At 43.0% G+C, this 14432-nt stretch overlaps 1 protein-coding gene across 1 annotated transcript; it reads left to right on the top strand.

Moving 5' to 3' along the window:
- The first annotated feature begins 13394 nt into the window (after window positions 1-13394).
- LOC120933381 (secreted RxLR effector protein 161-like) lies at window positions 13395-13859 on the top strand. The gene has a single exon (XM_040346617.1). The coding sequence runs from the start codon at window positions 13395-13397 to the stop codon at window positions 13857-13859; it is 465 nt and encodes a 154-aa protein (XP_040202551.1).
- Window positions 13860-14432: the final 573 nt, after the last annotated feature.

The raw sequence follows: 14432 nt of genomic DNA, 5'->3' as shown, positions 1-14432 counted from the left end.
TAAGTTGCGGCGGCTTAGCGTAAATCGGCCGGCGTAAGCCCACCTAATTCAAATTTGGATCAGGGGGGCGTGTTTTATGTAAAACTACTGTGACCCGACGTGATTGACGTTTTTGCGGAACAGCGCATGCGCCGTCCGTGGAATTTCCCAGTGTGCATTGCTCCAAAGTACGCCGCAAGGACGTCATTGGCTTCGACGTGAACGTAAATGACGTCCAGCCCCATTCACGGACGACTTACGCAAACGACGTAACTTTTTCAAATTTCGACGCGGGAACGACAGCCATACTTAACATTGGCTGCGCCTCATATAGCAGGGGCAACTATACGCCGGGAAAAGCCTAACGTAAACGTCGTAACTTTACTGCGTCGGACGCGCGTACGTTCGGGAATTCGCGTATCTAGCTAATTTGCATACTCGACGCGGTATTCGACGGAAGCGCCACCTATCGGTCCAAAAAAAAATGCAGTTAAGATCCTACGGCGTAAGAGACTTACGCCTGTCGGATCTAATGGATATCTATGCGTAACTGATTCTAAGAATCAGACGCATAGATACGACGGGTCGGATTAGGACTTACAACGGCGTACATGGCGCTGCGCCGTCGTAAGTCCTTTCAGAATCTAGGCCAAAAGCATATATATATATATATATATATATATATATATATATATATATATATATATACTATGGGGTAGATTCACCTAGAATGGCATATGTTTGTGCGGGCGTAACGTATCCTATTTACGTTACGCCTCCGCAACTTTTACAGGCAAGTGCCGTATTCTTAAGCCTAGGTTCACATTGAAGCGATTTGTCATGCGATTTGAGAGATCAAATCGCATGACAAGTCACAGCCTATTGGCGGCAATGGCACTGTTCCAATCGGTGCGACACCGATTTTGCGGCGCCGCACCGATTTGCAAAAGTAGTTCCTGCACTACTTTTGCCGATTTCAGGTGCGATTTCTATAGACATCTGTGTATGAAGCCACACAAATGTCAATCAAGTAGCACCTGAAATCGCGCTGACCTTGCTACTTTGAAATCGCGCTACTTCAAGTACAGTAGCACAATTTCAAAGTAGCATCAGTGTAAACCAGGGCTTAAAGAAAGTTGCGGCAGCGTAGCGTAAATAGGCCGGCGTAAGCCCGCCTAATTCAAATTGTGAAGAGGTGGGCGTGTGTTATGTAATTTAACCATGACCCGTCCGTGGAATTTCCCAGTGTGCATTGCTCCAAAGTACGCCCCAAGGACATATTGGTTTTGACATGAATGACGTCCAGCCCCATTCACGGAAGACTTACCATTGGTAAATTTTTCAAAATTCAACGCGGGAACGACGGCCATACTTAACATTGGTACGCCGCATATACGCCTCATATAGCAGGGGTAACATTACGCCAGGAAAAGCCTAACGTAAATGGCGTAACTGTACTGCGTCGGCCGGGCGTACGTTCGTGAATTCGCGTATATATAGCTGATTTACATATTCTAGGCGTAAATCAGCGTACACGCCCCTAGCGGCCAACGTAAATATGCAGTTAAGATCCTTACGCCGGTCGGATCTAATAGAAATCTATGTGTAACTGAGTCTATGAATCAGGCGCATAGATACGACCGGCCAGACTCAGAGATACGACGGCGTATCTCCTTTGTGAATCTACCCCTATGTGAGTATGCAGCCATACAAAAGACAGTACCATGGAGTGGGTCGGAAAATCGAATAAATTGCTCTAGATTTCCGGTTCTTTCTTACATATAGTTTATTTTTCTTCTTTTTAATTAAACCAGAATTCTCAAACTATGTCATAATTTTCTGGCCTAAAACGCATGAGTGTTCTGTGGGATTTTTGGAGTGACTCTCAGATTAATTACCAAGTTTCATAAAAAATAATAATTGCAGCCATTGAATTACATCATGTACCTGGTTTCTGGTTTACCAATAAATCAGAAAGAAATAATAGATCATTGCGGAGATGTGATTTGATATATTTACATTGCTGCTTCAAGGCATGATTGGTTTATCCACATTTTGTCACATTATATTTAGCAGAAAAATGTCCACACCTTTTTTTCTCATTTCTCAAAAACTGCACATGCCAGCGGTGATAAAGAGGCTGGCTGGGGAAATAGTGCTTGTGGCATGGGCTTTTAATCAACCACCTGAAACCTTTTCCCACCGGAGCCCGCGGTATTAGAACTCCAGAAGTCCAGGTGGATTCAACGCTTTGACAAGCTAAGTTTGATCGAAATAACGAAAGTGATGCAAAATTAGACGTCGCTTGTAAAGTCTGTTTGGAATGAATCCACTTCATTTACAGAAATTGTTTATGCAATTGAAAAAACAAGAAATTGTTCGACCTGACTGTTTGGCCTTGGCTAAGATTCTTTTAATCATGACAAATTATGTTTGCTGCTTCTGTAATATAGATCAACTATCTGCCACAAAAGCAAATGAACTTGGCAGTGTAATTTCGCTTGTTCTATTGAGAGTGTTTGACGGTTCAGGCGGGGAATCTCCCAGGGGAATGCTCTGTTCAGCTCAGATGGTGTATTGATTGGAAAATACAGGCGTTTTATCAGTCTTGCTTTGTCTTCACAATTAAAACCGCTGCACTATTATTAAAATCTACAGCCGAGATCTCTTGGTGAAAGGTATACCGTTGGCTGACATGAGATTTCTGCATTTAAAGTGGCATAGGGATGGAACACAACTTATTAGCTGAGTGGCATCACTCTTCAATATGGCATTTATCTTGTTTATCTGACAATCCCTTTAGCCCTGTACACACGGCCCAGAATCTCGTCAGTAAAAAAAAAACACTTGTTTTTCCTGACGAGATTCTTGGCAAGATTCTCTTGCCGGGCGAGTGTACAGACACGCGATTCCAAAGAACCGCGGTTCTTTTGAATGGCACGAACGCGTGACATCATCAACTGCGACAAGCATGCACTCTTAAACATTCGATGCCGTCGCCGCCATCTTGCTGCACCCTACCTATGCCTTGGAAGCTACCGCGCATGCGTCAAAGTCATTTTGAGCATGCACGGGTTTCCACAGCGGCAGGTAAGTATACAGACGCTCGGGTTTCTCGGCAGGAAAACACTGCAGAGAATCACGATGAGAAAATAGAGAGCAGGTTCTCTATTTTTCTCGTCTAGATTCTGGGCAGTTTTATTGACGAGAAACCTCAAATGTCTCGTACACAGGACCGAGAAACTCGTCGTAAATGAAACATCGTTTTCCTCGACGAGTTCCTTGTCAGGCTTGTGGAGAAACTTGACAAGCTTTCTTTGCGTACACACTGTCAAGACCAAATCTCCTCGTTCTCAAACGCGGTGACGTACAACACATACAACGGAAGGGGAAGTTCGATTCCATTAGCACAACCCTTGGGGCTGCTTTTGCTAATCTCATGTTACTGCGTGTTAAGTAAAAGTTTGGTAAGAGACGATTTGCACTTTTCAGACTGTTACAGCGTGACAAATGTGCTATCTCCATTACAAACGCTACTTTTACCGAAGGTGCACTCCCGTCTCATACTTTATTCTGAGCATGCGCAGGTTTCTAAGCATACACACGAACGTGTTTCTCGACGAAAACCAGCCCGACGAGGAACACGACGAGGAAATTGAGACTCCCGACGAGGAAAAAGAGAACTTGTTCTCTTTTTTTCTCGTCGAGTCCCTCAACAGTTTCCTCGATAAAAAACATACACACGACCGTTTTCCTTGGCAAAAAAGCTCTGCCACCATGTTTTTTGATGGATTCTGTCGAGGAAAATGGTCGTGTGTACGAGGCCAAAGCCTCGTACACACGCACGGTTTACTCGGCAAGAAAGCTCTGCCAGCAGTTTTCTTGCTGGTTCTTGCCGAGAAAACCGAGCGTGTGTACGAGGCTTTTGACTAAATTATTGTAGTTGTGTGTCTCTATCTACTTAATGGAACAGGATTTAAACTGACACTAAAGGTTCACCTTTAAAAAAAAAACAAAAAAAAAACATGTTATACTTACCTCCACTATGCAGCTAGTTTTGCCCAGAGTGGCCCCAATCCTCCTGTAATGGGGTCCCACGGCGGCTCTCGCGGCTCCTTCCCGCAATAGTTAACCCCCTCTGGGAAGCTCTCTACCGAGGGGGTTACCTTTGCGGGCACGCACCCGTGTCATACTCTCAGCGTCCATAGCCATCGAGTGTATGACTTGGCCCTGCCCCCGGTGACGGCGTCATTGGATTTGATTGACAGCAGCGGGAGCCAATGGCTGCGCTGCTATCAATCTACCCAATAAAGAGCCGAAAAGCAGTAAAAAGAGGGACGCAGTATCACGCCCACTGAAATTTGGGCCTCAGGTAAGTAAAACAGGGGGGGCTGGGGGGCTGGAGAGTGCAAGGTGTTCTTTCACCTTAATGCATAGGATGCATTAAGGTGAAAAAACACAAAGGTTTACAACCCCTTTAAACTTACAAAAAGTTTGCCTCGGCAGGTTTTTGGCTCATGCATTGCCCTCATCCACTGCAGCCTCCTATATCCACTTCAGTGAGCTAGAGGAAGATTTGCATTATACAGCATCATGTGACAAGAGGCTTCAGTTCCACATAGAAACACACATGGAAAGCTTACCAAATGTGAATACAAAGAAAAAAAAAAAGGTTACCACTCTTTCTGTACTCTCTCGCTTTTCTTTCTATATGTGGCTTAAAGGAATAGAAGACAATCAAGATGAATTATAAGGTCTCTTTAAAAGCCTCATACACACGATCGGATTATCCGACGGGAATTGTGTGATAACAGGTTGTTGTCCGAAAATCCGACAGTTTGTATGCCCATCAGACAATTGTTGTCGGATTTTCTTCAGACAAATGTTGGATTGCATGCTTTAAAATTGTCCGCCAACAAATGTGTGTTGGCGGATTATCCGATCGTGTGTACACAAAACACCAAAGCACAAACACGCATGCTCAGAAGCAATTCTCACCATAACACAACATTAGCAGAAGGTGCCCAATGGGTGGCGCACACTGGCGCTAAATAGCTGAAAAACACATAGTTTTGTGTTTGTTTGCTGACAATTCTTTGCCGTTTGTATGCAATACAAGTTCCTGTCCAACGCCCTTTGGACAAAAGTCCTACGCTTTGTCCACGGAAAATCCAATCGTGTGTATGAGGCTTAAGACAGGCTGTTGGGGAGTGTTAAAAACAGATGGCTGCATTTTACCATCCCCAGCTTCCGAGCTGTAAAATAAAAATGTGTGAAAGAGCACTAACGATAACATTTTTTGCAATACAGCCCTGCATTATTTTAACTGACAACTGCACGTGAGACGTTGTAACCAAATAAAATTGATGTCCTTTTTTCCCCACAAATAGAGCTTTCTTTTGGTGGCATTTGATCACCTCTGCAGTTTTTATTTTTTGGGCTAAAATCAAAAAAAGACCCACCAATTAAAAAAAAAATGTATATATATTTCTTACATTCTGCTATAAAACACATCCAATAAAAAAAAATGTGAAAAAATTAAATTTCTTCCTCAATTTAGGCCAATATGTCTTCTGCTACATAATTTTGGTAAAAAAAAAATCCCAATAAGCGAATATTGATTGGTTTGCGCAAAAGTTATAGGGCCAGATTCAGCAAAAACTGCGGCGGCGTAACGTATCGTCTTTACGTTACATCGCCGCAAGTTTTTAGCGCAAGTGCCTGATTCACCAAGCACTTGCGTGTAAACTTTCGGCGGCGTAGCGTATTCCCGCGCCGAACGTTCTGCGCATGCCCTGTTTGGAAATTTCCTGCCGTGCTTTGCGCGAATTAATGGCGCCCCGACGTGTTTGTGAATGGCGACGTGCGTAATGTACTTACGCCGAAATTTTTTTTTTTTTTAATTCGACGCGGGAACGACGGCCATACTTTAACATGGCTGGTGTAAAGTTAAGCCTTGAAAAAGCAGGCTTAACATTGCAACGGGAAAAAACGACTTGCGACGACGTAACGCACGCGAGTACCTTCGTGGATCGCCGTAAAAGCTAATTTGCATACCCGACGCTGGAAAACGACACAAACTCCACCCAGCGGCGGCCAAAGTATTGCAGCCTAAGATCCGAAGGCGTACAAAGCCGTAAGCCTGTCGGATCTTAGCCAAATGCTTGTTTGTGAATCACAAATTAAGATACGACGCGGCAAATTTGAAAATACGCCAGAGTATCAGTAGATATTCCGGCGTATTACTTCTGTGAATCTGGCCCATAGCGTCTACAAACTAGGGGATAGATTTATGGCATTTTTATTTATTTATTAATAGTAATGACGGCGATCAGCGATTTTTTAAAGGGATTGCGATATTGCGGAGGACACCTAACTGATACTTTTGACACTTTTTTGGGAACCAGTGACATTAGTACAGTAATCAGTGCTAAAAATATGTACTGTTACTGTACTAATGACACTGGCAGGGAATGGGTTAACACCAGGCCGATCAGAGTGTTAAGTGTGTCCCTAGGGGATGCTTTCTAACTGTGTAGGGGGTGGACTCACTAGATGAACACAGCGATCCGTGTTCCTGATTAGCAGGAACACAAGTACACTGTGTTCATCTCTGACAGAATGGCGGTCTGCCTTGCTGTTTACATTGGCAGACCGCCGTTCTACCTCTCTGGGGAGCGATTGCCAGTGTTTGGCTCACGCCCCCACTGGCTATAGCATTAAATGACGTACAGATACGCCATTTCACGCAGTAGAGCTGACCTGCCACAGTATATGTAATGTGGCCAGCCGGCAAGTAGTTAATGAAATTGTTGAATGTAAATATATTTTTAATAATAATGATAATAATAAATTACTAATCCAATCAGCTTCTAACTTCAGCTTGACCTTGAAACTGATTGGTTGCAATGCAGAGCTGCACCAAATTTTGCACTCTCCAGTTTTAGTAAATCAACCCAGTTACTTGTATAGTAATATATTTATACATTTCTGATTTTAACTTTGTTGCAATGTTTCCTGGATAGCATTGGTATGTTTTTAATTTGTTCTTATTTCATTACTAGTGTTTATAACAAATGGTAAAGTATAATTCCAACCAAGTCTCTTTGTAAAAAAGTGTGATTGAGTTGGAAGGATTTAGCACCACTTCAAAGTTTTTATTGGTGTCTGCGGCCTCACTTGAAAGATTTTACTTCAAATCCTCAGGGCAGGAAGTTAGATGGAATCTTTTCAATAGGACCAAAGACATAGCTAAAAGAAATTCTAACCTTTTACCACTCTATTTAAAGCAAAAAGAATACAACTCAAGGCTAGCAGAACCCCCTAAACCAGCATATACCTATATACAGTGCTGCTAATTAACATGCATATTTGGGAGGGGGGGAGTCAGTAAAAAAAAAGGGGGGGCCATCTTACGCTGGAGGTGGCAAAAAAAAAAATGGGCAAAATAAAAAAAAATAATATTCAGGACATCTCTGCAATAGATGCATATCTTGCATTGTTTTGTCTTTTTACAAATGCTGCAAGTACAGAAAAAGATCTGATGACCTGCCAAGTGAGCCCGTAACTGTCTCTTCTTGCTGACAACTCTGTGCCTTTACTGTACTTTAATACCACAAAGCTTTGATTAGCCTAATTGCTAAATATATACTGTAAGGCCACGTACACACGATCGGTTAAACCGATGAGAACGGTCTGATTGACCGTTTTCATCGGTCCAAACCGATCGTGTGTGGGGGCGCCATTGGTTATTTATCCATTGGTTAAAAAAAAGCCAACTTGTTTTAAATTTAACCGATGGATTCCTAACTGATAGAAAAAAACTGATCGTTAGTAGGCACAACGATTGGTTCAAAATCCACGCATGCTTAGAATCAAGTCGACGCATGCTTGAAAGCATTGAACTTCATCTGGTCCTTGGGGCACTGTTCCTACTACTGGCACCAACAATGGGGCAACTTACCTTCCACTGACACCAATGATTCCACCTCCTACTGACCACAGGTAATTTTTGTTACTCCCACTGACTACCAAGCCTGGGAGCCTACTCCAACTGCCCCCCCCCCCCAAAGTCTGAAGGACAGTAAACTGACCCTTTGTTTCAAAAGTTTGGAGAATCCTGCTCTAGAGGGGAGAGGGGGAGATTTGGGGGGAAATTTGGTTAAGCTCTTAAAGTTGGACTTTAATGGCTGTTTTCTTGAGTTACAATCTACTGTGGAATAAGAGAGCAGCAGCTTGGTTTCACACACAGCCAAACAAGGTCCTGCAGAAGAGCCAATCACTGAAACATGGGATAAAGTTATGTCATCCATTGCGTCTTCTGAAAATGCACATGCATGAAATATGTGATTTGTTGCTTCGATAAGAGAACTGTTACCAGCACGGTAGGTTGTTTTCCACCTGATGGGTGTAAACTAGTTTTAAGTTAAAAAAAAAGAAATCAACAGGAGACGTGCTATGTGGGCACGATGGAACATTCTTGCTGGGTGCCCTTTAATTAACAAGAGACATCTACGTCTTAATTTACAGTGTATTGTGACACCAAGGATGCAGCAGATTTTAGCATTTTTTAGCAGCTTGAGAAAGTCACGTGATAATGAAGCATTGCAGCAGGAGGAGCCAGGTGACATCACATCTGGTTACGGTCGAATATGGAGTGTGACCCCTTGGTCCTGACAACCACACGCAAAGCAACCGTTTTAACTGTTATGCCGCGTACACACGATCGGAATTTCCGACAACAAATGTTCGATGGGAGCTTGTTGTCGAAAATTCTGACAATGTGTAGGCTCCATCGGACATTTGCTGTTGGAATTTCCGACAACAAAAATTTGAGAGCTGGTTCTCAAGTTTTCCGACAAAAAAAGTTGTTGTTGTAAATTCTGATTATGTGCAGCCAATTCCGTAGCACAAAATTCCATGCATGCTCTGAATCAAGTATGAGACAGAAGCACTCGGTCTGGTAAAACGAGCGTTCGTAATGGACATAGCACATTCGTCAAGCTGTAATGGACTCAAAAGGAGGAGGCTGAAAAGCACGAATCATCTCTCACCAAACTTCTACTAACACAACTGGTATTGAACTTTCCTTTAATTGTGCCATTGTACGTCTTGTATGTCACCGCTGTCAGAGAACTATCCGTGGAAGAACTGGCAGACCTGTCCTGCAGCAGAGGCACGGACCAACGAGCGCAGAGCGCATGCGCACGCACGGGCACGCACACCAGCACACTCACGGGCAACAACTCTGAGAACTCTGTGTTCTTTATTGCGCACACGCGTGCGCTATTGCGCACGCAATGCGGGCGGGACTCCTGGCGTCAGTACCCTATTTAAAGCTTGCTGCAGCAGTTACCAACTGCTGCATGATCTTCAGCCCTTGGTGTTTCCTGAGTTGCTGTTCCTGTTTCCTTGAACTACTGTTGTCGACCCGGCTTGCCTGACCCAGACTTCTCCGTGCATGACCTCCGGCTTGTCTCCCGGCTTATCATGTGTCTTGTTCCTGCCTGCCTAATCCAGTGTATGACCTCGGCTTGCTTTCTGACCTGTTCCAGTAACTTCCTCTCCTCTCTGCTTGCTACCAGTGTATGACTTCCGGCTTGGCTCCTGACTCCGCCCCTGGGTTTCCCAGCTACACAGTCTCATCTTATCCTGGTCTACAGCTGATCTCCAGCATCTACTCAGCAAGTCACAGCTGGCAACTCCTGCCTCTTTGGGCATAGCACTCCCTGTGTCACCTTCAGGGGACGTTCTGCACTCAGTCGCAAGGGAAGTCCTCTCAGCACTTCGGCCTCTGGTTCAGGTACGTGACAACTGTTGGAGATTCAACAAACTACAGCTTAGATTATTGTATATCAGATGCAGTTTAGAAAAAGGACACAAGATGTCACTAATGCTTAATGATATGCTATGCTGTGTGTTCTTTATGATATGTTGTATTTTCTGTCCCACAGTGATCCACTCATTGGTTTCTTTTTCCTGCCTTGTTATCTGTGTGTGTTCTTCTTACCATGATGCAGAGAGACATATTTGTCTGCGTGATGATATTCCAATAAAGAAGCCAGTTCCTGATTACTACACAATGTCTGATCTGAATTAGACTCCGCTGCACCTATCAATCATACTCTGCAACAGGTTATGGGCCCAGAGTCCGGATAAAGTCTTATGACCAGGTGCGGCCTAAGCAGAACAAAGCCTTAAACGGAAGACAGCGTGGCTGATGCGGAGATCGACATAAGGAAGCTTTCCAGTGACATCGCCTATAGACAAGTAAGACTGTTTACATATAAAGAAGGGATAAAATGGCCGGAAACTCAGAGCTTAAACTCGCAGTGGCCAAGCTGAACAATGACAATTATCAGCTATGGAAGTTTAAAGTGGAAATGCTGTTATCCAGAGATGACTTGTGGGAGGTTACCACTACAGAGAGGCCACAGGATAATAATCAGGACTGGGACAAGAAAAACAGACAAGCACGGGCCACAATAAGTTTACTAGTAAAGGATGATCAGCTCATTCATATAGGCAATGAGGACACAGCGAAAGGCATGTGGGATGTACTGAAAAGACTGCATGAAAGATCCAGTTTAAACAACAAGCTGTTTATGCTATGGAAACTTTACAAAATGAGACTTGGCAGAGAACAGGACATGCAGGAGCATATAAACGCAATGCTGGAAGTGATTGCGCAACTCATATCAATCGGAGAGAATATAACAGACAGTCACATTGCAGCCATGTTGTTATGCAGTTTACCCGACACATACACTGCATTAATCAATGCACTGGAAAAACAAGCTGAAACAGATCTGACGGTAGCATTTGTAAAAACCAGGCTCATAGACGAGTATCAGAGAAGAAAGGAATTAGTGCATGACTCTTCAGAATCCGAAACCAGCACCGCTCTTAAAGCTACAGATGCAAGATTACACAGAAAATAAACCAGAGTGTGTTTCAGATGCCACAAACAGGGACACATAAAGAAAGACTGTACTATATGGAGAGCAGAGCAAATGAGACAACGTCCCTCTTATGCTAAACAAAAGGTCAAAACCACAATCAGTGACCCAAGGGAAGGCAACTGGAATGCCACATTTAAAGCGACAGACAACAATAAATGCCAAGACTGGTACATCGATTCAGGAGCAACCAGTCACATGACGAGTGATAGAAAATTCTTCACAGAACTTGATCTGAACAACAAAGAAACGATTTACCTTGCAGATGGAAGCACAATACATGCAGAAGGATGTGGGCATGGAACCCTTGTATGCCCTGATGATGCGGGACACAATTTAACCATACCAGTGAAAGATGTGCTTTATGTTCCTAATCTAGAAGGAGGACTCTTATCTGTGAAACGTCTAACAGCCAGAGGACTCACTGTGAAATTCCAAGGTGACAAGTGTTCCATTCTAAATGACAAACAGACAATAGCAAGCGCCAAGCTGGATGATTACCTATATCACCTCGACACAGTGAAGGAAAAGGTAAGACTATGTACACACAAGCACAATCACTGTATACATATATGGCACAGACGTCTAGGTCACAGACACCCAGAATGCATACTGGAACTACAGAGGAGAAATCTGACAAGGGATCTAATAGTTTCCCCTTGTCCAGTCACTGTCAAATGTGAGTGTTGCATTAAATCCAAAGCTACAAGAGCAACACTTCCCAAAGTCAGTCAAAAGAGAGCTTCAAGACCACTTGACTTAGTTCACAGTGATGTGTGTGGTCCCCTAAACCCACCAACACCTGGAGGCAACAGGTATAGAGTGACTTTCATAGACGACTACTCAAGATATACAGTCGCCTACCTAATGCAACACAAGAGTGAAGTTTTTGACAAATTACAAGACTATATAACAAAGACAAGTAACAAGTTTCAAAAGAAGGCTCTCCTACTTCGGAGCGATAATGGAGGTGAATTCACAGGAGGTAAGATACAAGAGTACTTAAAAAGGCATGGAATAGAACATCAAAAGACAGTTCCGTATACACCAGAACAAAATGGAGTAGCTGAAAGAAAGAATAGAACTCTGACTCAAATGATCAGATGTACGCTGACAGACTCTGGGCTACCAAAAAAATACTGGGGTGAGGCAGCCATGACAGCTACATATTTTCAGAACAGACTTCTTTCCAGAACAGTGGAGAAAACCCCATATGAACTATGGCACAATGAGAAGCCAAGTGTAAAACACCTACGAGTTTTTGGATGCAAAGCATTCGTCTACATACCTGAAGAAAAACGCACCAAACTCCAAAACAGAGCGTTTGAAGGTATCTTTGTTGGATACAGTGACAATGTCAAGGGTTACAGAATCCTAAATCCCAAAACAGCCAAGGTTACCATTAGCAACAGTGTAACTTTTGTTGAAGATTTAAGAGACAATGTTATGAAAACAGTAGAAGCAAGAATACAAGAGAAAACTGACATTGACCAGCCCATCTCTGTAACTTCCGAACAAACAGTTGAAGTGAGTGTAGACTCAACCAGTATTGAAGAGCAGACACAAGAAGACTCAGACACAAAAATGAGACAGTCAACAAGAGAAAACAAAGGTAAACCACCTATACGTCTCTCATACAAAGCAAGTACTGCCAGTAGCAACGAACCTGTAAACTGGGAAGACATATCTCAACTTTCAGAACAAGAAGCAACTAAATAGATAAAGGCTGCTGAGCAAGAGATAAAATCCATGCATGACACTAAAACATGGACACTTACAGAACTACCACCCGGAAGGGAAGTCATAGGCTGTAAATGGACTTTTAAAGTGAAATACAATGCAGATGGCACAATTGAACGGTACAAAGCAAGGCTAGTAGCCAAAGGCTATTCTCAAAAATACGGAGAGGACTACAATGAGATGTTTGCACCAGTAGTCAAGCACACTACAATACGGACTTTACTGACAGTAGCCGTCACAAGGAAAATGCAAGTGAAACATTTTGATGTGAAAACCGCGTTTCTACATGGCGATTTAACAGAAGAAATCTACATGGAACAGCCGCCAGGATTCAAAGATGAACAAAGGTCAGACCTAGTATGCAAACTTTGCAGCAGTATATATGGCCTAAAGCAAGCAGCCAGAGCGTGGAATATAAAAATAAATGAAGTGCTTACACATCAAAACTTTCAAAGGAGTAAAGCAGACCCCTGCTTATACACAAAGAGATTGGCAAACATATGGGTATATATGCTCATTTATGTGGATGATATCCTGATTTGTTTTGAGCAAGAAGGGGATGAAGCAGAAATACTGGAAAAACTAAATCAGCACTTTGACACCAAAGACCTCGACAACATAAAGAATTACCTCGGCATCCAGATCGAGAGAGAGGAAGATGGCAGCTTTCTTCTGAATCAAAGACACAAAATACAAGAAATAATTGAAACTTTTGGAATGGAAGACGCCAAACCAGTGAAATCTCCCATGGAAACCAACTACCTAAAGGAGATGAATTGTCAAGATAACCCATTACCTACTAATACTCAATACAGGAAAGCAATAGGGAAATTGCTGTACCTTACCACAGCTACAAGGCCTGACATTGCAGCAACAGTTGGAATCCTATGCAGAAAGGTTTCAATGCCAAGCCAAAAGGACTGGAATGCTGTAAAGCGAATCATTCGCTATCTTAAAGGGACTTTGCACTACAAGCTAAAGTTACCAGCAAGCGATGAAAGCACCTTAACAGGATATGTGGATGCTGACTGGGCAGAAGACACCAGTGACAGAAAATCTACCAGTGGCCACTTATTTTTCCTGTCAGGATGCGCCATCAGTTGGACTAGTAAAAAGCAACTCCCTGTTTCACTGTCGTCTACTGAAGCAGAATACATTGCTGCAGCGGAGGCAAGCAAATAAGTTATATGGCTGAGACAGCTATTAACAGATTTAGGTCAACCACAGTTGGGACCAACAGAAATCCATGAGGACAATCAAGGATGAATTGTACTCGCACATACGGAAGGAGTTAATTCAAGAACCAAGCACATTGACGTGAAGTTTCACTTTCTTAGGGATCTTCAAGAGCAAGGTCTTCTTGAGTTACTTTATTGCCTGACCGAGGATATGACAGCAGACATCCTTACAAAGCCACTGACCGCCGAAAGACATTCAAAGCTCACAAAGAAGATAGGCTTAATAGACTAAGCCTTAGTTGTTGAGAAGGGGTGTTGGAGATTCAACAAACTACAGCTTAGATTATTGTATATCAGATGCAGTTTAGAAAAAGGACACAAGATGTCGCTAATGCTTAATGATATGCTATGCTATGTGTTCTTTATGATATGTTGTATTTTCTGTCCCACAGTGATCTACTCGTTGGTTTCTTTTTCCTGCCTTGTTGTCTGTGTGTGTTCTTCTTACCATGATGCAGAGAGACATCTTTGTCTGTGTGATGATGTTCCAATAAAGAAGCCAGTTCCTGATTACTAC

The sequence above is a fragment of the Rana temporaria genome, chromosome 1, assembly GCF_905171775.1.
Source record: "Rana temporaria chromosome 1, aRanTem1.1, whole genome shotgun sequence".
NCBI classification, from domain to species: domain Eukaryota; kingdom Metazoa; phylum Chordata; class Amphibia; order Anura; family Ranidae; genus Rana; species Rana temporaria.
The sequence above is the reverse complement of the archived record's forward strand: the minus strand, read 5'-3'. Positions and strand labels throughout refer to the sequence as shown.

Bases quoted from the DNA above. Each gene is read 5' to 3' on its own strand.
- LOC120933381 (XM_040346617.1), top strand. From the start codon at position 13,395: ATGGAAGACGCCAAACCAGTGAAATCTCCCATGGAAACCAACTACCTA.